At 35.7% G+C, this 25,849-nt stretch overlaps 1 protein-coding gene across 1 annotated transcript; it reads right to left on the reverse strand.

Moving 5' to 3' along the window:
• Nucleotides 1-4,442: 4,442 nt before the first annotated feature.
• LOC129753285 (uncharacterized) lies at nt 4,443-21,877 on the reverse strand. Its single transcript, XM_055749085.1, has 3 exons — nt 21,769-21,877; nt 5,311-6,019; nt 4,443-4,497 (listed from the first exon to the last, which is right to left on the reverse strand). The coding sequence occupies exons 2-3, from the start codon at nt 5,874-5,876 to the stop codon at nt 4,443-4,445; spliced, it is 621 nt and encodes a 206-aa protein (XP_055605060.1). The 5' UTR covers nt 5,877-6,019; nt 21,769-21,877.
• Between the last annotated feature and the right edge of the window lie 3,972 nt (nt 21,878-25,849).

Raw genomic sequence — 25,849 nt, forward strand, 5'->3', positions numbered from 1 at the left:
GCTATAATTTTAACAAAAGTAAAGATGATTAATTTTATGAAAGTAAAGAATGTGAAAGTCATATTCGACTGTCGACTGTCAACTGTCGGACATCATCCTGTAGATGAGCAACATCGAGCCCGAAACCGGTCGACAAAAAGTTAATTTTAGTTCCTTTTTTCCGTTAGTAAGAACGTTAAGTGTCTTGTCCTTTAATACGTCATGTATTATTTGTGTAGTTAAAACTTCTTTCGTTGGCACAACCATTGAGTGAAATCTCTATTTCATATCACAAAATAATCCTGTATAGCACAAATGGCTAGGAACTGCATCAAATGATACATTTTGAAGAAGAACATAAGAAAATGGAAAAAGTAGGAGGGCCACCAGCACAAGAATATACCACCGACAAAATTCCTACTCATCTCAACTTCCGATTCAATTGCAAATCATATCAATACTGCTAGCCTAGGGATACCATACGTACTCTTTTAAGAGTACATGTACTCTTTTTCGATCGATAAATGAGCGTACTCTTCTTTTTGTGGAGTTTTACCAAATGTACTCTTTTTTGTTGAAAGACATTTGATCAGAAAAAACTCACGTATTTCTTCCATTTTATGAAGTTGTTTCATATATTATGCAAACACTACGGAAAGAGTACAGCTTACAACAAAATATTTATACATTTTGTTTTAGTCAACATGCATTTTTAGTCGCTATAAACAGTGAGTACGATAAGCGCCTTTGAGTGTGCAAACAGTAATCAATATGCACAAAATTTAGGAGTAGTTCAAGAATATTTTCAACGAAATTTTAAAACTGTCCTGGTAGTAAACTGACCTCCAAGACATTTACAGTATTTGATTGAAATGAAATATCTCGCGATATAAGTTAAACTATAAAATCGACGGCCGTTTTTGGCATGTTTCAAGTCTAAAATTGAGAGAAACGTCGATTAAATAGAAAAATAGAATCAATGCAGGAACCGAGCTATGCGCCTGAATGATATGCAATACCAGAGCAAAAGGATAGAGTTTGTCAATATATTTCGTTTAATCCGACGTTTCACTTATCCGAGATGGTCCCTCTCCCGGCTACCTCGAAGAAGTCTGGTTTTTTTGTACATCCTTTTGCATACAATCCGGGCGCAAAGCTCGATTAAAATATGGATCTGGGACAACGTGGGCGCTCAAAAAAACACCGGAGTTCGGATAAGCGGGGTTCTACTATTCAACGTTTTTCCTGACTTTTTGGATAAATGATCTCAATGTACTCTTTTTGGTGTCGCGGGATTTGGTAACCCTATGCTAGCCGTCTGGTCCATCTAGCTCCATCGGAAAGTACAACATTATTCTGATTATCGGGTCAAGAAATTCACTTTAAGTGATCTGATGCAATCATATTTTTTTGATTTAGTGATCTTAGAATTTCTATGGCGTTCATACGGTACCAAGTACATTTTTCTTGACCAAAATCATCCAGCACACCTGAACTAATCCCGAATATTCGAAAATGGACATAAATTCGGTTTAGTCGGAAGAAAGTGCTTCCATCTATGACTTAAAACTAGAGAAATAGTATTTGACTATTTAAAAACATTAGTATTTTTTAATTGTAAGCCTTATTTTTGGATTCAAATTCAGCCAAAAATCTGTGTTTCAACGTTTTGCATCATACTAAATGATGTATGTTAATAAAGAAATCAAGCAGTTCAAGTATTATAGCTTAAATATCAAATTCCTAAACTCTAGATGAGCATCTCTTAAAACCCCCTTTTGAAACTCTTGAAAACCTTCGGGATTCTAGAAAACTCCTTAAAATGCAGTTATTTATTCAAATAATTCGTAGAAGCATTAATATTCACTTTTACACACAAAATTCTAGAAATAATCTTGTTTTTGTTGAAAAACACAAGTGTTACTATTCTTATTTCGCACAAACAAAAAACGCCTTTTTTCATATTTTTGGTCCTCAACGCCAATTGCTACGTCCAAAAAAGTAAACTTATGCTTGATTTATCCGTTAAACAATTCAAAACAAATTGTAGAAGAAAATTTTAGTGATTTTCATTCATTCATATTTTAACAAGCAAAACACATAGTGGTACTATTCTTATTTCGCTCACTGTATATAGAAGTTCAATGTGAAGGCCCAAGCTTCGTCCTCTTTCGGCTTTCGGTTCACAAATGACTTTACTCTATGAAAAACCAGATTGCTGCGATGGAAAACCAAAACTTATCATTTTGTTTTCAAGTGATTTTTCACTTTTTAGATGACAAGCTTTCTGTTGAGACTTGTTCGGATTCAGGTTGTAACTCTTGAAATCTTTAATTTTGCATTATTACTTTTTTCTATGGACGCACCTTGAAAGCCCAGTAAAAAAAAACTCCCTAATCAATTTCACACTCCTCGCTTAAAAACGCTATATCTCTCTTGTTTCCCAACCGACTTTACAAAATTTGTAGTTTTGGAAACTTCGTGATGTATTTAACTCAAATATGTTTGTCAATACTGTAATGCAGCGCTTACACTGCCGGCCAAAAGTTTGGGATCACCCACTGAAAAACATGCAAATTTTGATCATTCATATCTCAGCCGTCTTAGGACATATTGAAATTCTTCTGATCTCATTTGAAAGATAATGAGCAATAGCTATCTCGGAGGTATTTTGCCCAAATATAATGTTTTAGTTTTGAACTTGAAACTCAACCTAAAGTTATAACATTTTCAAAAAATCGCACTCAATATTCAAATCCGATCATCTCGGGATAGGGTGGACCAAATCTCAAAATTTGAGTGGCATTAGAATTCCTGTTCTTTACTTCTCAAAACACAATCAAAAAAATTTGAGAAAAAAATCAAGAATGTATTTTTAATTAATAAAATAGACACTTGAGTTATCGTCCAAAAGTTTGGGATCACCTCTTTGTATGGTGAGTTTGGGATCATTCTTATAAAAACATGCAAATTTATTTTATTCATATCTTTCTCATCTAACATCGTATTGCAGATCTGAAGGGTTCATTTGGAAGCTAAGGAATTGTTGTTTTTCAATAAATTCATTCGAAAATTATATTTTAAGGTGAGAACTACAAAAAAAATCCGGGAACTTTCAAAAAAACAATTAATTTTAGGTTATTTTTTTATGGTTATCACTTCAAAATATAATTTTTGAATGAATTTATTAAAAAACAACAATTCCTTAGCTTCCAAATGAACCCTTCAGATCTGCAATACGATGTTAGATGAGAAAGATATGAATAAAATAAATTTGCATGTTTTTAAAAGAATGATCTCAAACTCACCATACAAAGAGGTGATCCCAAACTTTTGGACGATAACTCAAGTGTCTATTTTATTAATTAAAAATACATTCTTGATTTTTTTCTCAAATTTTTTTGATTGTGTTTTGAGAAGTAAAGAACAGGAATTCTAATGCAACTCAAATTTTGAGATTTGGTCCACCCTATCCCGAGATGATCGGCTTTGAATATTGAGTGCGATTTTTTGAAAATGCTTTAACTTTAGGTTAAGTTTTAAGTTCAAAACTAAAACATTATATTTGGGCAAAATACCTCCGAGATAGCTATTGCTCATTATCTTTCAAATGAGATCAGAAGATTTTCAATATGTCCTAAGACGGCAGAGATATGAACGATCAAAATTTGCATGTTTTTTAGTGGGTGATCCCAAACTTTTGGCCGGCAGTGTATGTAATTAAACCACTAAAATCGGTATGAAATTAGCGTTCTGGTAAATATAAATTTATTGTGGAAATCTTGCGTTAATATCCTACTCAATATCCATTTCAAATTTGAATTTAAATACAAGAAAATCCAATTCGTCAAAAATCTGTGTTTCGTATTTTGACAATCTAAAGATGCAAATGTGCCAAATAACGTCAACTTATCAAACTTTTCTTCAAAATTTAGCAGTTGTGACTTAAACAATTTTGACGGTTCATTGATTGAAAATTACGGTTTTTACAACCTTTTTTACATTTTTTGTGGTCATAATCTTAAAAAAAATTTATAAAGTATATCCTTATGTACAATGCTTATCACTTCACCTTTTTTAGAAACAAACTGATTTTTTTTTGCAGATTTGCAGTCTCTTTCCGAAGCATGTTTTTTTGTTATTTTTTTTTCTTAGACTTTGAATAACACAAGATTAGACCAATAACTGATTTGAGTTTTTGTTTATTTTGAAGCTTCCATATAAGTGTTTCCAAATATTTATTTTATTTTATTTTACTTTTTATTTATTTATTTAACAATCTGTGCAGATGTTTCCAATTATTTACAGAGTTTAAACTATCCTATTTGAAAACAGTTTTCGAAATATTAAAATCAAATCCCCTAGCAACTTCATCAAATCACAACATACATTTAGAGGGATGTTTTGACCGTATAGCCTTCGACGATGAGAGAGTCTTAGCAATTCCTGGGATGGGGTAGTTCTTAGAGGATCATTGAACGGTAGAAGTGATAACAGTTCTGGACAATCCTCGTTATTCTGCAAGATGTCAAAAAGGAAGAGTCGTTGTAAGAAAACGCGTCTTGATGCCAGCGTCGGTAGATTCAGTAGCAAGCAACGTTGTTCGTAAGGCGTAAGTTCAAGGGCGTCGTTCCAAGGTAGCTGGTGTAGAGCGTATCTGACGAAGCATCGTTGTACTCTCTCTATGGTGCCCCCCCTCTAAGCCCCACGGAAATAATATCAAAAGAAACAACTTTTGTTCAGCAGAATACTGTTTGGTTGAGGAGAATTTGATCTATTCAATCAAATAAATCAATCGAGGTTGTTCTGCAGCTTTCTCATCTGCAACATTTGACAGTTGTGTAATAAATATCAATCATCATTGAGAAATGATGAGATATCCCATTTTATGTAATTTTTGTTCATCGTTTGAAAAAATAATTTAGATACTCTTAGAACAAGCACTACATTTGTGTTTAGGTTTATTTGAGCTTCTCCATCATCTTACAAAAAAAAATCAATTAATCAAGTTTATGCATTCTTCAGAGTGCTAAGTTTTCTTGCTCTCTTCGTTGATTCCAGGTCCATCTTGTTCGGCCTCAAATGCTCAGAGACTTGTTTGATGGTGGCTTACTAACACAGAATAGGTCATTACTAATGGTTAGAGGCAACATCATTCTCTCATTTCACCACAACCGCTAATGGGGGCTAATCCCATATACTATATCGGTAGTAGGTTGAGAGGCAGTACTCTTGCCTGCTAGCCGGCATCAGTCTTCAACCAGATGGATAAAAGTCCTAAACACACAAATCCAATTTGTCCCCAACCTCCTCCCGGTATTTCTCACTTACCTGATGCTGCCAGCTGTTGCCGCCATCGATGGTGACGAAGATGATTCGCCCAATGTGTCCAGGCAAACGCTGGTGCTCCTGTTTCGTAGTCCCGTAGTCGTTCTTCGATGGTTCACTTGATTCCCTCCCACCACGTGAGTCGTACCACCACAGATGGGTGAAATACCCTCCGGCGTAACACTGCTCCATGGAAATGACATTTCCGATCTACGCCGGGTGCCCTTAGCAGGGGGACCCCCTTTTAAATCTCCACCCACCGCGAAAATACCAGCACCACCGGAAGCCGGACCCTTTGAACTAGTCATGTGAAAAATTTTCTTCGATTTCGCGAACTTCGGGGACGACGTCACCAGCAATTTGTCCCCGAAACTTGCAGCCCGTTCAAATTTGGGACCGGCAGCCGCAGCACTTCTCGATTCACCCACCGCGGTTGACGACGACGATGCATCCAGCTTGGTGCGTCCCATCAAGTTTGTTTCATCAAAACTTGCCCCGTGGAATGCGGACGACTCGCGACGACTTTCGCGGAATGGCACGTCCCAAAACTGCTTCTTCCTTTCGGTCATGATGCGGCTGTATTGCTTTCTCACTCTCCTTCCTAACGAACTGGTTGTGGTACAGTCAAATGGAAAAGTTAATCACGACAGGATCGATTGTATTTTAACACGCTTCAACGAAATCCAATCCGCTCGGCCTGATTTGGTTTGCGCTGAAATTTGACGGATGTTCTCAGGTATTTTCTCAACAGAATGTTGAATGAAATAAATCTTTTTTTTTTCTATTTAGAAGCCTTTCCTTAAATAAAATTAAGAAAACTTTTTTCCCATTTTCAGATCCAAATGATCTCAGTAGTTCAAAGGTCTTTATCATAATTATTTTTTCTCTATTAGTTCAGAGGAAATTTCACACATATTTAAGATTTTTCCTTGACTTCGTATCACTTATGTACCGCGCACATTTTAAATCAAAATTAGAACACAGTCTTTTACCCTTCATTTTCATGAATTAACAAATTTGCAATGCAACAGTAGGTATTGTATGAAATAAGTGAAATCTCGTTTTTTTAATGTACACAGCATTTCCAGCTGAATGGGTTTTAACAAAAAATACAATAAAATCATGAAAAGAAGGGTTAAGTTGCAACTCTTCTAGACAAGTAACTTTTTTTTAACAATCACTTTACTATATTTCATTTTTAGTGACATAGGTACATGATTTCGCAACATATTGAGTCGGCTCGTTCTAGACATACAGAAAACTACATAAAAATGTGAGTCAGTGTTTTGACACAGCTCAATCAACGCTTATAAGGCCTCAAAGAGAATAAAAAACTATAACTCAGCTTCCTGTGGCCTTAAAAAGAAGGTTGACTCTGGCATCGTCTCATCGTTTTTTCTTCAGTTAGTTATTCTCTCAGAAGAAAACCACATCTTCCGGTCACTGTACCGAAACGTTAAAGCGGATGAAACCTTTTGGGGAGATTATTTAATAACTAGCAGTTTTCACCAACATGGTTTAATTTAGATCTAAAGTCAGAAACGAAGCTGTTTAGTTATTAACTACTCCAACGTTTATCATTAGTCACCTCTTATTTTAAAATGGGGTTGATTTTCTTTTGTGCCTGTCAAATCTATGTATTTTAGTTTTGCTAATATTTTTATTTCGCGAAAAAAATTTTGTCATTGTCATATACATTAACCAGCTAAAAACTGATAAAACACTGAAACGTGAACACAACATGAAAATCATAGGTCATATTTACATCGACACAAATGCCACTTTAAAAAAAATATAGAAAAAATGGGTCTTACGGGACCTTTTTTCTTAAATAAATAGGTCTTACAGGAATAAACAGAACAAAATCGTTCAACAATTTTTCTATCAGCCGTATGACGAAAAATACATTCGATGGTACTGTTCTTGCCGATTTAATTTAAGGGAATATGATGTAGACATTTTTGATTTATCAGAATCGTTCAAAATTCGATTTGCTCTGACTAGTGCAAAATAATAATTCACAGGAAATATAAACTTTCAAAAAATAGACGCTGACAAAGGATCAGCTTATTCCTTATGATGTACCCCATGGTTGGTAATTTCTCCCCGAGCAGCTTGGAAAAAATCCTTTAGTGAGTTTTTTGTTCTCAACATTAGCCTGCTACACCATTAGCCGGGCATACACCAAATTAAAAAGCGATGAAACCATGCCAGGATGAGAGAAGAGCAAGAATTTAGCAGATAAAGAAGCTTTAAGCGGGCAATAGACTACACAAATGGCGTGTGCAAATTGGATGATACCACGACGATTGTTTGATCTATGCTTGCCCACACATGATACAAACATATTTCACGCGAATACAAACGATTGCTGACGAAAACAGCAACAGCAACAAAAAAAAAACCATCTCCACCTCGGCTGGGACTGAGTTAATGGTTTGGATTTTGTACAAGCAGCACCATTCACCATACCACAGAGGGTGATTTGTACAAAATATTTCGATCCGGACCGATTTTACTCTAACCATAGGGGAGAATGAGGATACTTGATCCCTGGGGATACTTGATTCCTCAGCTATATCTCGAAACTGGAATGTCTTACAAAGATCAAATGTTCTAGAAAAATGTGCCAAAATGAGCAAAATAGCAATGCTTGTAGTTTAAAAAGTTTTAACAAAATAATTGTTTGAGTAATTGAACTTTGTTTGAAAAATTTCACAAAATGTAACTTGAAGATCTTTTTTCATCACTTTAAAGTGTTCCTTATATGGTAAAATTATGAAAAAAATATTTGTTCCAATGTATCAATCGTTCGAGCGTAAAATGAACTTCATAATGCCATATTTTCAAAGCAATGGAAAACTTTCAACTTTTTTCAGAAAAAGTTTTCTAAAATGTTCATTATGGGGGAGAGTGGGGTAACGTGGGCCACTTTTAATATCTCAAATGTGTGTTGATATAAAAATCTCAATCCAACTGTCATTGTTGTTGCTTTGCGTAAGCATATTTGTCTGTATGTTGTTGCCTTAAATACGTACCATATGCTTCTTTTATTCATCAAGTTTTAAAAAGTTTAAAAAAATTACTAACGTAAATAAAAAAGCTCCCGGCAATTGCATCGCTGGGGAACCTGAAGTTCATAGTAAAAATATTCTCATACGCTTATAATCTTAGTTTTGTCATGATCTTTTACGTGGAAAAGGAATTTTTGTTGAAACATCAATAAGTCACACAAACGCAAACAATTTGCAAATCATAGCTTGTGGGGAATCGTGGGCCACACATCTTAAACCACCTATATTCTTATGTCTTTATACACATTCAGTACTTAAAATACGTTTTCCTTATCTGTAAAGTTTTCTTATGCTTAAAGAAGAGCTTTTAAAAATATTTTGTCCATCCTATACAAGCAATTTTCCCGAGCCAGGTTTTTGAATTCATTCGATCATACACAACTACCTTTTATATTTAATCATCTGAAATTGCTTTAAAACAACGAAATGAATTTTGAAATTACAGTTATGGGTCAACTGATAAAGTTTACATGTTATTTGGTCAATTTGGAATTGGTGGCCCACGATTCCCCACCGTTTTTCACAATTTCAAAAAACTTGCCTTTTTTAAAACACTCAGAATTTGGGAAAAATAACATATTCAAAATTTAAAAAAATTGCCTAATGATACCTTAAAAATGTAGAAAACCATACCATTTTTTATTTTCATTTTATGTTTTATAGCAAAGAAGTTATGAAACAAAGAAAAAAAGTGGCCCATGATTCCCCACTCTCCCATACAATTGATCCCCTAGAGTTGGGTACAATTGATCCCCCTTCCAAACGGCATATTCTTCTTCTGAATTGATCGTTATGATTGCTGATTACGAAATTACTAATATTTAACCAAAAACTAATATTTTTCAAACAATTGTCTGAAGTAAAGAGTAAAAATAATTAATTTTCTCTTAATTATAAAAAATAGCGCCTTTGAGTATGCAATATTATTAGCGTTGAGACAAAGTTATAGAATTTTCTTCTTATGTCTGCTATAAATTGTGAAATAAGAACAAACATGACCAAAATAGTCAATTAACATTCTATCTTGGGGTTTTGTGTGATTTTTATACAAGGATTAGGGCTTCCTGAATAAAAGATTAAGTCTCCTTCAATAGGGGATCACATCTCCCCTATCTTCAGAAAAATCGCAATTTTTTCACTCCCACGAAAATGCTTCTAGTTCAACAACGGGTTCAAGTTTCGTTCTAATTTTGGAGCATAGAAATTTGAAGTTACAAGCTGTCAGAAAATGTCAAAGACGGCGAGTTGCTAAATTTTTACAAAAAGATATGGTGAAAATAAGAAAAGGGGATCAAGTATCCCCACTCTCCCCTACGCGCGCTCATACAGGCAGTGCCATACACGATACATATCGTGTTCACAGCGACAGAATGTCATCGAATTTCATCGCATTTGTACAAATGTGGTGTACTCTATGACCCGTTTTAAGCAGGCCATACATAACGCCACATTTGAACAAATGCGATGAAATTCGACGAAATTCTTTCGCTGCTAATACTATTTGTATCGTGTATGGTACTGCTTGAATAAGCGAGCAGTTGGATGAGGTAAAATCTGTGAGGATCGATTTTTTTTGTGCAAACAACCCCCTGTGGCATGGTTTATGGTGCTGTGCTTGTACAAATTTCAAGCCATTTACTCAGCCACATCCGGGGTGAAGGTGGATTTTTTTGTTTTAGTTGCTGTTTTCGCCTGCGATCGTTTGTGTTCGCGCGAAATATGTTTGTATCGTGTGTCGGAGACCATAGAATCCAAAAGTCATCGTGGAATTACCGAATTTGCACACGCCACTGTGTAATGTATGGAGACCTTTAGAGCGACTCAGTTGGTTTGTGTTTTTTTTTCCTAACAAGTAAAAAAAGAAGAAGAAGCTAAATCAATTCGTGCGATTCGCGATCAGTGCATGCACGTGCTCATGTCCCTAAGAAGGGTTGCCTAACCATGTGATAGAAAGAGGAGAAGAAAATTTGCACTTCCAATGATTTGTTTTGGAATACCTTTTTCTCTCACAGCAGTGCTGTTATTCGAGCGCCCATTTTGCTCGGCTTAGGTTTCACTCGATGACGAGTGTAGAGTATTTAGTATGTACACAGTAAACGAAAATTACCGAGTTCGGTAATTTTTTTACCGAAATCCTAACATGTGTAAATCGTTAAACTGTTCGGTAATTTTTTCGTTAAAAATCAAACGAACATCGGTAAATGAAGAATCGATTTACCGATGTTCGTTTATTTTTTACCGAAAAAATTACCGAACAGTTTAACGATTTACACATGTTAGGATTTCGGTAAAACAATTACCGAACTCGGTAATTTTCGTTTACTGTGTAGTGCTCTCGAAATTGAAGCAGAGAATATCCTAATTTCTTAATGCAATATTCGTACTGACCAACAATGCATATAATATTTGGAAGAAAAAGAGAGAGAGCACAAAAAGCGAGCACGTGTCTCTAGGAAATAATATTGACTGGAAGTGGTGATAAAAAGAATAAAATATGCGTATATCTCGCGTAAGTGTCGAATGAAACAAAATATAAACAAACAGTTTTATTACAAAAAAATACCAAAACTGACATAAGCTAGTCGCAACTTTTTTCCATTTAGAATATTTGTAGTCTGGACAACATATTCTATATGTGAGATACAAATTTTAAAATTGATTTGATAACTTTTGCAGCAGTTTTCTTTGAATTCTTAAAAAAAGATGTTTCATACGACTTAATGAAAGCTCAAGCAAGATATATTGATACTAATACTCAGCCGGTCTAGAATGTCAATTTTAAAATATGTACTTAACTTTTTTCAGAAGCATAAAAAAAGATATTCCCTCCTGAATACATGAAATCTATAATGTTGTAAAGAGTTCTAGAGTAAGAAATCGTGGGGAGCAGCGCACACACTCCCAATGTTGACACGTTGCCATTTCCTATTGAGTGAGAGTGAACATGTTTTAATGATTTGAATCCATATTTCATCCTTGTCATTGTCAATGAAAAAAAGGAGATTGATAGAGCATTACAGCTAAAATGTCAAATTCTTTAGTGCTAGAGAAAAATCTAGTAAGACCAAACCCACCGGGCGTTGCTATTTCGGTCGGTATTTTAGATGTTTTGATTGGTTGCGTTTTTATCTACTTACTGATTTTCGCACCCATTGTTGCAATCCAGGTTGGTATTTGTGTTTATTTATTTTCTGATAGCGACGACCGGCTGCGTTGCTACCGGGTTGCTACATAAACGCATCCTGTAACAACCTACTGCTCGAATTCTATTTCTCGAATCAAGTTAGCGACTGTTGGTGCGATGATGGGTTGATAGATATGTTGCTGAATGTACTCGATTCGAGGTTTAGCAACCGTTAGTGGGCATGGTCTAAATACTTAAAATGCTGATGAAATCCCATATTGTGCGTTAAGATAAAAAAAATTTATAAACGTCGTTGGTGAACTGGCATCATGGCTGACTTCCGACCAAAACACATTGAGTCGTTTTATTTAAGCGTGCGCCAAGAAATTTTCTGTTTTCAAATTCACATAAAATCAACGTTGCCACAAATTCATTTGAATCGTTAGTGTATCTCATTCTTGCCCGAAAGAGTATATTTCACGCGAACACAAACGATTGCTGGAGAAAACAACAACAGCAACAAAAACAAAACATTTCCACCCCGGCAGAGGGTGGTTTGTACAAAATATTTCGATCCCGATCGATTTTACTCAAATCGTTTGGACGCTCATACAAGCAGTGCCATACACGATGCAAATCGTGTTCACAGCGACAAAATTTCATCGAATTTCATCGCATTTGTACCAATGTTGTGTAGTCTGTGGCCCGCTTAATGTATGTAGAGATACTCTGGTGGATACAAATTTGTGTGTGGCAACGTTGCATATAATACACTGTTATTTTTTTGAACACAACTGTCAAAAGTTCGGAAGTAAGTTCGGGATCGGAAGTCCGGACTTCCGAAGTAAAATTTAGTGCTGGCGCTATAATAAGTCACTTGAAAATACAGTTATCTATTTGAATAATTCGGAGAAACATTAACGTTCTCACACACTCTTTAACACATGTAGTTAATTTTAGGAAAAATCCCAGGCTTCAGCGTTGATTGGTTCATCTTTTATATTTACTCCATTACTCATTTTGACATTCCTGGAACATTAGATACAAGTAAAAAAAATTGGAAACGATTGACGATTAAAAACCGCAAGAGGAACGTAAAACACGTAGATTGACACCATAGTACTTTGAAATAGACGCGGTAGGCTATTCCACCCTCTTTAAAAGTGTTTTGGTGAAAGGTCCCAAAAATTGTTATGAAAAATATGGGAACATGCTCTATAATGCCCCACCTAAGTGAATATCTGATTTACTATGTATTCCACGTACATCTATATATATAAAAAGCAATTATCTGTATGTTTGTTTGTTTGTTTGTTTGTTTGTTTGTCCTCTATAGACTCAGCCGTCTTAAGAGCTAGAGATCTGAAATTTGGCATGGATGCTCATTAGGACCAGGAATGATGAAAAATGTTTTTAGATTTTTGGACGACCCCTTCTGAAGGGGGTCGTCCATACAAGACAAATATTGTTTTCACGTTATTGACGTTATTTTCCGTCGGATTGTGATGAAAATTTGCACATGAGTGTTTTGAGAGACGAGAGATCGATTTCAGATGTCAAATTATGTTTAAGGGATCGTCCAAAGGGGTCGTCCATATTAACTGTTCGCTGTTTTTGCGATATTGACGTTATTATACATCGTATTCAGATGAAAATTGGTACACGATAGTTTTGAGTGACGTGCAATCGATTTGAGGTATCAAATTCAATGTAAGGGGCCGTCAAAAGGGGTCATCCATATCAACTTTTCAATATCTTAGTGATATTGACGTTTTTATACATCGGATTGGGATGAAAATTTGCACGTAGGAGTTATTAGGGACAAAAAACTGATTTCACTTATCCAAACTAAAATCAGGGGTCGGCCAAAGGGGTCGTCCATATTAACTATTCACTGTTGATGCGATATTGTCGTTATTATACATCGGATTCAGATGAAAATTGGTACACGAGAGTTTTGAGAGACGAGCAATGGATTTCAGGTATTAAATTCAGTGTACGGTGCCGGCAAAGGGGGTCGTCCATATTAACCTTTTAATATAATTGCTATATCGTTGATATTATACATCGGATTGGGATGAAAATTTGCACACGGTAGTTTTCAGGGACAGGCAATCGATATCAAATGTCAAATATTTTGCCAGGGGTCGACGAAAGGGGTCGTCCATATAGATTAATTGTTCACGGTTTTTTTTGCAATATTGACGTTATTATGCAACAGATTGCTTTGAAAATTGGCACACGGGAGTTTTGAGGGAAGGGCAATCGATTTCAGATATTGTATAAGAAGCCACCGAAAAGGGTTTAACTTTTTGGCAATAATTGCGTTGCTATGCAACTATCGAGTCGACATTTATACACGGGTTTTTTTTTGGCACGGTCAATTGATTCCTGATTTCAAATTTAGTAGCAGACGACAGACAAAATGAACGTCCAATATTTTTGCAATTATTACTTAACAGTGAATTCAAAAGTGCATCTGGAAAATGCTTGGCAATTGACTTTCATGCAAACTGTTCATGACATATTCCAAGTTGAAAGCGAAACGGAGTTCGTATGGGATCAGCTAGTCTATATATATAAAAAGTAATTTCCGTTTGTTCGTTTGTATGTTTGTCTTCAATAGGCTCAGCTGCCTTAAGAGCTAGAGAGCTGAAATTTGGCATGGGTGCTCATTAGGACCAGGAATGATGAAAAATGTTTTTAGATTTTCGGATGACCCCTTTTGAGGGCGGTCGTCCAAACAACAACGGTTTTATTCTCCCGAACCAAAAGTCATGGCACCCATTTTGTGAACCGACTTTCGTTTCCGTTCGTTTCGTTGGCGGGATTATTTTCACCATCACCATGGGCAGGCTATTAGAAACGACCATCCAGAGCTCACATGTACTGGGTAGCAAATCGAAGCTTGCTCAGCATTAAAATTTTGAAAGTGAAAATTTTGGCGGGTGTTTTTTTGTACCTTCTACTGTTCAAAGCACATGCTACCGGTACGAGATATTTGGATACAATTATAAGCCTACATTTTGATTGAAAAATACAACTAGCCTGTTAGGAATATATTGACTAGAATAGTAGTGGCTTTCAAAGTGCTCTTTACCGCTGCTGGGGGGCTTTGAAGGTCAACCATTTTTATATTTTTGGAATTCCTCATAGAGAAAGAAAAATTTTTTAGATTCAGAGTTTATAAGTTCACGGCTGCGATTTTAACGCTTCAATTGGAATTTTAATGGGGGATTAGAAAATTGATAACATAATGAAATTTGAGGTTTTGAGTTTTATACAATTCTATTTTACTGGCCAATTTCTAACTTTTGAGTTATCATTGATGAAAAATGTGGTCGATTCTACCATCTCTTAATGGGATGTTTGTACCCATGAAAAAATAACAGAACTAAAAAAACCTTTTTCATAATATGAAAATGGTGTGTCCGAGATGATTTGTTGTTGATAACTTCAAAAAGTTATTAGTAGAACTTTCAACATTTAAGATAAACTAATAATAAAACAGTGCGAAATTGAAAAGCGAAAAAATACATACAAGCAAATAAAAAAAAACATGCAAAGTGGGTTTTCAACATGGTTCAAACAAGTTCGGAGGTTTTTAAGAAATTTCTAATTAAATGAAACTTAAATATACCATTTTACAGGGAGATCATCCATATTGAAAAGTGGGATTATCTTCAACAAATATTTTCATTAGATAGGGGATGGAAAAGATAAAAAAGCAGTTTAATCTTTCGAAGATAAAACTATCAAGCCAAATCTATTCAAGCTTCCTAAAAAATGATGGGTGTAAAAAATGTTTTTCATGAAAGGATGAAGGATTGGGATGAAAATTTGTACACGAGAGTTTTGAGGGACAGGCAATCGATTTCAGGTATTGAATTCAGGGTAAGAGGCCGGCAAAAGGTGGGCGTCCATATTAACGTTTCCATATTTTTGCAATATCGTCGTTACCATACATCGGATTGGGATGAAAATTGGCACACGGTAGTTTTCAGGGACGGACAATCGATTATAGTTGTCAAATGTTTTGCCAGGGGTCTACGACAGGAGTCGTCCATTAGTTTTCCACTGCTTTTAGCAATATTGACGTTACTATGCAATAGATTGCTTTGAAAATTTGCATACGGGAGTTTTGAGGGAAGGAAATTGATTACAGATATCAAAGATTGTATAAGAGGCCACCTAAAGGGGTTTAACTTTTTGACAATAATTGCGTTGTTATGAAACTGTCGAGTCGAAATTCATACACGGTGATTTTTTGGCACGTTCAATTGATTTCTGATTTCAAATTTAGTAGCAGACGACAGAAAAGTGAACGTCCAATATTTTTGCAAAAATAACTAAACAATGATTTCGGAAGTGCATCTGGAAAATGCTTGACAATTGGTGTATTCATACAATAAGTTGAAAGCGAAACGGAGTTCGTATGGGATCAGCTAGTTATTTATAAAAAAAAAAACCAGGTGTATTCGTTAAAGAAAGTGTTTTCTACAAATGACTGTTATTTTTTATTACTAAAATTCGTTCAGTTTCTTTAAAAACTTGCTTTTCAAAAACCATATTCAAAGGCACAGAGCAGAACTGTGTTGTAAATACGGGCCGCTGTATATTCAATACGCGCCTAGCAGCCGACACACCCGAAAGCAGCTGAAGACCGAAAACACACTAATACCAACAAACATTTTGACTGGAAAAAAAATCAAAATGGACTAATAAAAATTAAAAAAAAAATGAAAGTTTTTTTTTTGGGATGAATTAGGGCTCAAAAATGGTTTTTAGCTTTTTGTTCACTTTCAACACTGATGAACTGATGTACAAGCTAAGCCTTGAAAAGTGAGTAAAGTTCCGACGACCGTTTTGAACCAATTTTATGTTTTTTGGTTGAGCCACCAGATGTCTCCAAGGACACCAGAGAGAACTGTCAAGAAGAAAAAGAAATGCAAACAAAACAGAATAACAAACTTTTAGTCAATTATGGAAAGGTCGTATCTATTTGACGAGTTTCGAAAAAATTGATGTTGAAGATTCTTTACACATTTCTGGTTTGCGTTATCCAAATTTTACGCTTAACGCAGTTTTTCGAGTTGCTTCAAACTAACATGAAGCACTTAATATAAACAGATATGATGCGTAAAAATGCCCGCTCAGAGAAGCCTAGAATCTGTATAGTGTATTTCTTCGTTGGATTGTTAATTTTAAGCTCAACTTGGTAAAATAACTGGTTCGTCTGCCTTGTTCAAAGTTGCTAAATAGCCTCTTTAGTAAAAATAATCAAGGTAAAATGAACAAGATGAATTTACCTTGCTGTGAATATATTAAAGCCGTGCATTTTTCAACGATGTTAGTTAATTAATTTTTAAGATCATTTACAGTTATGCTCTTCCAAGAATCAGGTACTTCAAAAGTTGATTAGGCTTGTTTAAATGATAGCATTTGAAATTTTGAATACGTTTCTGAAATTTTGCTTGTATATCTGACATTTCGTCAGTCTCTCTACTGAAAACATTATAATGATGCTATTTTTCTCAGCTGAAATTTATTCGTAGTTTATCTAATTATATAGAGCAATTCATCTAATACAATTAAATTTATTTATTAACTAGCTGAACCCGTACGAACTTCGTTTCGCTTTAAATCATTGGTACGTCAAAATGAGTTTAGAAAATTTAGAAAAATTCGAAACATTCTTTCGACAATTTTGGGAAAAAAAATTCAACAGTGTTTAAAGTCGCTACTATTACTATTACTTGAAATTCAAATTAAATGGTTGATTGGCTTTTTATTAAAATTTATGTGAGAGTGTTTTCTTCTCGATCGGTTGCAAAATCTAGACATTATGGCAGAAATTAACTGCCTCCAACAAAATTATTGCACAAAACACTGAACTTTCAATGAAACCCTCTTTTTCTGTCCCATGGCCCGAAATTCGATAATTGAAACCAATTTTACGTTCCTCAAAACTCCCTTTTGCCATATTTTCTTTTCAATTTATACGTAAAATAACGTCAGGAACTTGAAAACAGTGAACAGTGAATATAGACGCCCCTTTCGCCGACCCTTGACACGGAACATGCTACCTGGAGTCAATTGCTCATAGTTTATAATCCTCATCTGAACATTTTCATCTCAATCCGATGCATGATCACGACAATATCACGAAAACAGTGAGCAACTAACATGGACGGCCTTTTTTTGACCACGATTCAAAACTTGACACCTGAAATCAATTATCTTTTCTGTTAACCTCCCATGTGTCAATTTTTATTACAATTCTATGCTCAATCAAGAGAATATCGTAAAATCAGTGAACAGATAATAACCCCTTTTGCCGACCCCTAAGTCAAGATTTTAAACCTGAAAGCAAAAGACGTCACGTAACGTCAAAATCGCAAAAACATCAAAGTTGGGCATGGATGACTCCTTCAGCAAACTTCTGATCCGCAATTCGAAACTTGAAATCGATTGCTGGTCCCTCAAAACACTCATTTGCTAATTTTCATCACAATACGATCTATAATAACGCCAATATCGCAAAAACATTAATCAATTAATATGGACGACCCCTTTGGCCGACCCCTGACCCTTAATTTGATAACTGTAATCGATTGCACGACGGTGTCTTGTCCGAACCAATCCCGGTAACTGCTGGAGTGAGACAAGGATGTATTTTGTCACCGCTGCTTTTTCTCATCGTAATGGATGAGATCTTGACTGGATCGATTGACTGTAGACCAAACCGAGGATTGCCGTGGAATCCTTCAACCATGGAGCAACTGAACGACCTTGACCTGGCAGACGATATTGTTTTGCTCGCCCAAACACAACAAGACATGCAGAGCAAACTCGACGACCTCACCGAAAGCTCCAAGGCAGCAGGTCTCAAAATCAATGTCGGAAAGACCAAGTCGATGGAAATCAATACAGAAAATCGTTCCAATTTCGTGGTAGCTGGACAACAGGTTGAGACAGTGGAGTGCTTCCAGTATCTTGGTAGCCAGATTACGCCTGATGGTGGTACCAAGAAGGACATCGAAACCCGGATCAGAAAAGCCCGATTTGCGTTTGCGAGTCTCCGAAACATCTGGCGGTCACGCCAGATCTCTCTACGAACTAAGATCCGAATCTTCAACTCAAACGTCAAATCCGTATTGCTGTACGGGTGTGAGACTTGGTGCACATATGCGGTGACGACGCGAAAACTGCAAGTTTTTGTGAATCGGTGCCTGCGGAACATCATCCGCGCTTGGTGGCCTGGCAACTGGATCTCAAACGTTGAACTTCATCGCCGGTGTCATCAAAAGGCGCTAGAAATCGAGATTCGGGAACGTAAGTGGAGATGGATTGGGCACACGCTGCGAAGAGATGAAAACGAGATTTGCAGAGAGGCGCTTGACTGGAATCCAGATGGGCATCGAAGAAGAGGCAGGCCCAAAAGCTCGTGGCGGCGAAGTCTAGCCGCTGAAATCCGCACAGTTGACGAGAACCTTGGCTGGCAGCAAGTGAAGACGCTGGCTCCGGATCGCCAGCAGTGGAGATCTTTTATCTCAGCCCTATGCGCCGGTCAATCGGCGCTGGACCCTTAGGTAGGTAGGTAGGTAATCGATTGCTCGTCTCTCAAAACACTCATGTGCAAATGTTCATCGCAATTCAATGTAAAATAAAGCCAATATCGCAAAAACATTAATCAGTGGATATGGACGACCTCTTTGGCCGACCCCTGACCCTCAATTTGATAACTGTAATCGATTGCTCGTCTCTCAAAACACTCATGTGCAAATTTTCATCACAATCCGGTGTATAATAACGCCAATATCGCCAAAACATTAATCAGTAAATATGGACGACCCCTTTGGCCGACCCCTGACCCTCAATTTGATAACTGTAATCGATTGCTCGTCTCTCAAAACACTCATGTGCAAATTTTCATCACAATCTGACGGAAAATAACGTCAATAACGTGAAAACAATATTTGTTTTGTATGGACGACCCCCTTCAGAAGGGGTCGTCCAAAAATCTAAAAACATTTTTCATCATTCCTGGTCCTAATGAGCATCCATGCCAAATTTCAGATCTCTAGCTCTTAAGACGGCTGAGTCTATAGAGGACAAACAAACAAACAAACAAACAAACAAACACAGATAATTGCTTTTCATATATATAGATGAGTTCAAACACCATTGCGGCCTCTCGAATAATTCTTACTTTCAAAAGAGTTATCTAGCAACAGGGCCATCTATTGCACCGTTCAAAAGTTATAAATCAAGCAATAGATGGCACTGGTTTTCGTCACTTTTTAACGGCTTCTCTAAAAGAGAGCACTGGAAATTTTACACAAATTTCTGAAGATTTTTTGTTCGAGCTTGTACATCAGTTCATCAGTGCTTCAATGATAATTGGCCTTTTTGAAAAATTAATGCTATTTTCAGCATACTACGATTGGCGCGTTATGTCGAGCGTATGGGCCTTGATAAAACATACCCATGAAAAACATATCTTAGCGAGTTCAGTATGATTTTTTGACGCAAAATCATAGTTTAGATTCTGGTGACACCTTTTTCAAAGTATTTCAAAATTGAGATCGAAATGAAGAAAAACCTAAACTGTGAAATTTTCACGACACATGGGTATTTTAAGGAAAAATTCATTCTCACCATGGCCAATCACCGCATTTAAAACAAATTGATAATATTTTGCAGACTCAAATGCAGACTCAATGTAACAGATTTTTTTGTGGTAAAAAATCGACTGGAAATATGTTTTTCGGGGAGTTTTTTCAGCTTGCAGTTTTGTAGCAAAAACGACGTTTTGATTTACGTCTCCAACGTTTCGATCCTTATTGGATCTTTTTCAGGGACTAGGAAAAGTGTTTATTTAGTTAGTTCTGCTGATCGTAATTTGTGATTTCGTACCGAAAATTTTGATCTGTTTTCCGAAAAATTTAATTTAATTCGTGTTTTTAGATATAAAATGTAGTGTATCGACTTACTGCGTACAGATGTTTGCGGATAAAAATTCGTTTGTCATCGACTTTTAGCACAGTATAAATTTAAGAAGATGGGAGTTATTTCACCTTTTGTTTTCTTGATTTTATTGAATCATTCGATAAAAAATTACTTGATTTATAGGTTTTGTGCAACGATATAGTATGCAATTTTGTTGCATACAAGCTGCTGTGCAATTTATTCCAATTTATTTGTTTTTCGTATTATTTTTATTGTCCCCCCCTTGCGATGTTCCTACTCCGAGTGACAAAAGAAGGATTTGAAATTTGTTCCAGCCTTATAAGGTTCTGATCAAAGTTTATTTAGGTGTTGTGTATGTGTCTTGATGGTGTAATTTATTGTGTGTATTATTTATCTGACAATTCGCTTATTTTTCCGAGTAATTGGAAAATTTTTGTGTATGAAGAGTGGATGTTTTCAGAGTCTTTCTAAATGTTTACTGTGCTTTTAATTGTTTCAATGTGGCAGCTTTCCATAATCTTCAATTTTTCCTGGTGGTTTTCCCGGTCGACAATCATGGCCTTCGAAAAGGTGGTGCGTGGTGATCTCAAAAGTGTATTTTGTTGACTCAGCTTTGCAATTGGGCAGTCTGCTTTGGTATATGCAAAATCCCATGGGTCTCCGAAAAAAAAGAAAAATACACTGTACTAGCAAATGTGTGGAATTTTTCTAAAAATGTATTTTTTTTAAGAATTGGTAAGTAAGTAATAAAATTATGAAAAAAGATGCTGATGCTTTTTAATGCCATTAACTTTATTTGGATCTGCGAATAAATTAAAAAGTTTTATTTATTGGATTGGTGTTTTGAAAACAACATTTTGTTGATTTTTGTATTGTGATAATCATTACTTGTAAAAATTTCTAAAGTTATCACACAAAAAGGCTTAAAAGAATCAAAATATTATGTCCTCCGGATACTTTATAAAATTTTAGCGAAGAATACAGGAAATTTTATTGCTGATTTTATCATACATTTGGGGACGACGATGAAATTTTCTTTTTAATGTTCACAATGTATGTACAACACTTGGAAATTTGATGAAGTCTTCTCGTTTTATATGACCCGTGAGAATCAATCTTTGATTTCAAGTACTTTTCCGAAGAAACAAGCGACTAACTATGATAAAATTTACTATTTTAATTACAATTTCATAGAGACCAGAAACCAGACCAGAACTATTTCTATTTTTGTAGTAGGAATGCCGTGTACACGCACGTAGCTGCCGAATGAAGTTAAGTGCAATGGCCTACCTGTTGTAAATATTTCCAAGTACTATGGATTGACACTACATTCTAACAAGATGGAATTTGACAAGACAAACTTAATGACATATTCAACTGAGTAAAAACGTATCGAACACTTGCAAATATTTGCCTCCAAGTCAATCTTCGTCCGGGAGACAGTGATTGGCTTTCGTTTTTTTTTTCTCCCACGTTCAAACTGACTAAATTTTTCTCATATATTCACAAAACCGTCACTGATAGACGGGATCTGCCACTTTCTATCCAACATGTCTGTCGATGAGTTCGATTGCAACAATGAATCGATTAAACCGAATCTTCACTGCCAGCTTCCAGCTCAGAATCTCGTCCTTGTGGCCACCTACACTTTGTTACGGACCACGTTCCATAATGCTCAGTCCTCAGAATTGCTGCCCATAAGCGAGCGCTAAGAATTGACTATATGTTTGGTCAACAACAGTGTAGTCGTTCGATTTTATCTCGATAATCGGATTACACGTTAGACAAAAAAAAACTATCTTCGTTGCGGCCCCGAGTTCAACCCAAGCTGAACCGGAGGACAACCACCCACACACGTCCGGCAATCAACTCCCGGGACGGCGAAACCGGAAAAACTGAATCAAACTTGCCACGAAGAACTTTTGTTCCGAACTGAGCCGGGCAGGGCATGGTTAGCCGCCAGCTATCGGTGCGGATAGAACATCCCCGTCAGATTCGACGGAAAGAGGATGATCGGAACAGGACAGAGCAAAAAAACGGTAATCTGTTTCAAAGTACGTTACAGACCAGTCTGTCTATGGATATAGAATGGTTTTTCTGAAATCGGCACGTTTTCAACAGCAACAGCTTCAGCAGTACCTATCTGTATATGCGATTATCCATCGTCCACCTGTCTTTAAAGCTGACATCCTCCTCGGTAACAGACACTTCTCCAGCTTGTGTTTAAACCTTATGCGCGACAGTTCAGTTGGATGATAATTTTCGTATATTCTTCGGTTTTTCCTCAACCGAGATTCCGAGAACAATATTTCGCGGTGACTGAAATTTGTATTCGATGCCCAAAACAATTTTAGATGTTATCACAGCCATTACATTTATCGAACAATTTTGAAGCAACGCCCATGTTTTAGAAATTAAATTCCGTCATTTTGAATAGTTAATATAGCGAAAGTGTTTCGTTCATCACACTTGGATGAAGAGATGTACTTCTATTAAAGTGATTGCACCTTTGTCTAGGTTTATTTCTCAATATTAATACTTTTGATGGACAAAGTCAAAAGAAAAAAATCCTGCCAAATTCATTAAAATAATTTAATGACACGTTCCTGTAAAATGTTAACAATAATCGAACGGATTCACAAAACGAGCCGCAGCCCATTTGTGGATGAGACAGGAAAAAAGTTCCTACCTGCCACCGTTTTTCTGAGAAGTTTTCAGTCAACTCACGGCGTAAATAAAGACTGGTTTCAATTTCTTCTTCAAATTGAATCTCTTGTCAATTGAATTCCCATGATTTCTCTTGCTTACTTCTTAAATAGGGGGAAAATGATTGATGGATGGAATTTGAAATTGATAGTAATAAGTCTAGACTATTCATAAAACTAATTCTAGTAATTCATAACACAGATCAATTCAGTTGAATAAAATATTATCATTTCAAAACTCCCAACACATCTTTCAGCATAGAAAATGTTATAATTTGGTATAAAAATTTCTGTTTATTGTGAGGATAGGGTAACGGACCTTTTTTGGACCGCTTTGGGAAGTGGCTGAAATAAAAATGTACATGTTCAATTTTTGACTGCTTTATCCGTTCAACACGAAGATTAAAGGTTTTTTTTTCTATCGTATCATATCGTCGTTTTTTGCAATGTAACTAGATATAAGTCTAAAAACTCGTTTCTTCGATTACCCTGAAACTAAATAAGTTTTTTGTTTCTTACTTTTGCTATTTATATTTACGACAGTGATTGATGCGCAATTATGCGAATAATTCAGTTAATCTTTTCCTTTCTTATTCTTGTAGTCAAGTTTTGTTTGTTTACGTTAATTCATTCATGAACTAACTTTATTCGATTTTCTTTAGCCTATATTTAGGTAGTCTTGTTTGTTGAATATTTCCTTCTACAAGCATCTGTTTTTTTTTTCTACAACTTTTTATACTTTAAAACAGTAATTTTCGATAAGAGTTTTTAACTCCCACTTTATATAGTGTGTTTTAAATGTTTTGAAACTTCTGGCAGCACACTGCAATCATGCCAGTTTGTTTATCTTCAGATTCAATTTTTAGAAAGCAAATCTTCTTCAGGCGAGTCAATGATAAGCTAAAAAAGTCTGTCATCATCAACTGCGCGACATCAATTGATGCATTTTGACTTCCAAAACCTTAGCGGATTTGGTTTGACTTCAGTTCTGTTGAAGACATAAATTCAAAATAGATAAAAATGTGCAATCTTTTTAACCAACTAAAAGCCAGATTTTTTTTCTCCAAAAAATTCGCAGAAGTTCAGTTTTATCTTTGAAACAACTTGTGTTCTACGAAAAAAATTATCGTTGGAGTAAATTCTTGAACAGTATTTTTTTCTTAAATTGCATAAGCACAATGCACAGTGGTCCTGAAATGAAATTTAGCGGGAAACAATTATTTGCGCTCCCGCCTTAGGTTTTAGACATTTGGTGTCCAAGACAAAGTTATACAACTTTACAAAGCGCTACTTTTGGATGAAACAACTTTAGGGTGGTTCATAAAATTCCTTAGATACGAAAATTAATTTTTGACTGTAATGAGATAGTGCTGTATAATGTTCAGCAACTATGTAGAACAACATAATTGATGAAACATTGATGAAGACTTTGAATGTCTATCTATTACCGTTTAGGTTTTATGATGATTTTTCGTGTACAAGTTAGGGTGGTCCTATAAAAACAAGTTTTTTTGTTATAACTTTGTTGAGTATGAACTTATGAAAATTATGTGTTCGGCAAGTATTTAGCAAATTAGTATGCGCATCTTTTGCAGAAAACAAATATCAAATATCTGTTTTTGGTTCGCAGTTATCATGAATTTTGTGTTCAAAAATGGCTGTTTTGTATGAGCCATAACTTCAAATGGAGCAAACAAAAAAAATCAAACTTGAATTAATTTGAAAGAACGTGTTAAAATCTACATTATATCAAAAAACTGGAGAGGTGTTCTTTGTTTAAAGCTTTTTATTTCCATTTGAACTTGACCAAAATTGCCATTTTTCATATAACGTTTCTATATCATTTTTGACTATGTTCGACTGTGTGAGGAATTACCGTACACATCGTTACATTTTTATCATATCACGATAGTTAACAAATCTGAACAACTTTTTTAAAAATGAAAAAAAATAATTTGGGAAAACAATCATAAAATTCATAGAAAACAAAAAAAAACACTAATTGCTAGAATGTAATGAAACTAAGAAAAAAAAAACGCATTAGGGGTCACGGATCAAATGATGGCTGCATTCAGGAAGGCTGATTCTTGAATATTTTTATACATTTTTTATTGGATAGTGAGATGTACGGATCTGATGTCAGAAGGAGAACTTTCGGGAGTGGTTTTCTCGAAATCTTCGTAAACTTTTGTTTCTTGTTTCTCCAGCTTCCAGGGTAAAATATGATATTTAATTACTGCTGCACTAACAATTTGTGTACGGTTGGAGAAACAGAATACCAGCTATATAAATTGTTATAAAGCGCCAGGGTTTCATCAGCATATACTTCAAACGATTCTTTGTTTATAACGGAGCTACTGTTGATAAGAGTCAAAAACACGAAAAACTTTTCCAAATGCTGAACATTAAGTGCTGTGGTTTTCCTGACTCTCAAGTGGGGTTTACTTACAAAGACGATCTGCAATCTTCATGAACATTCCCATCGTTCGTATGCGTGCATGCAACGGTGACAATTCGAATTTGTAATTTTCGGGCTCAGCGATGTCTTGCGATTTGCCTGGTAAATTTAAATCCTTTCCTGATCCGTTGCCAATATAGCACGCTTGTGAACTTGTGCAAGTCTAATCGTTGACAACTTTCGCATCAATCAAGATAAAATACAATTG

Source organism: Uranotaenia lowii, chromosome 3 (assembly GCF_029784155.1).
Source record: "Uranotaenia lowii strain MFRU-FL chromosome 3, ASM2978415v1, whole genome shotgun sequence".
Lineage (NCBI taxonomy): Eukaryota > Metazoa > Arthropoda > Insecta > Diptera > Culicidae > Uranotaenia > Uranotaenia lowii.

Excerpts from the sequence above, each read along its gene's own strand:
- LOC129753285 (XM_055749085.1), bottom strand. The coding sequence starts at position 5,876 with ATGACCGAAAGGAAGAAGCAGTTTTGGGACGTGCCATTCCGCGAAAGT. Across the intron at positions 4,498-5,310 it reads GCAACAGCTGGCAGCATCAG|AATAACGAGGATTGTCCAGA; the intron begins GTAAGTGAGAAA and ends GACATCTTGCAG.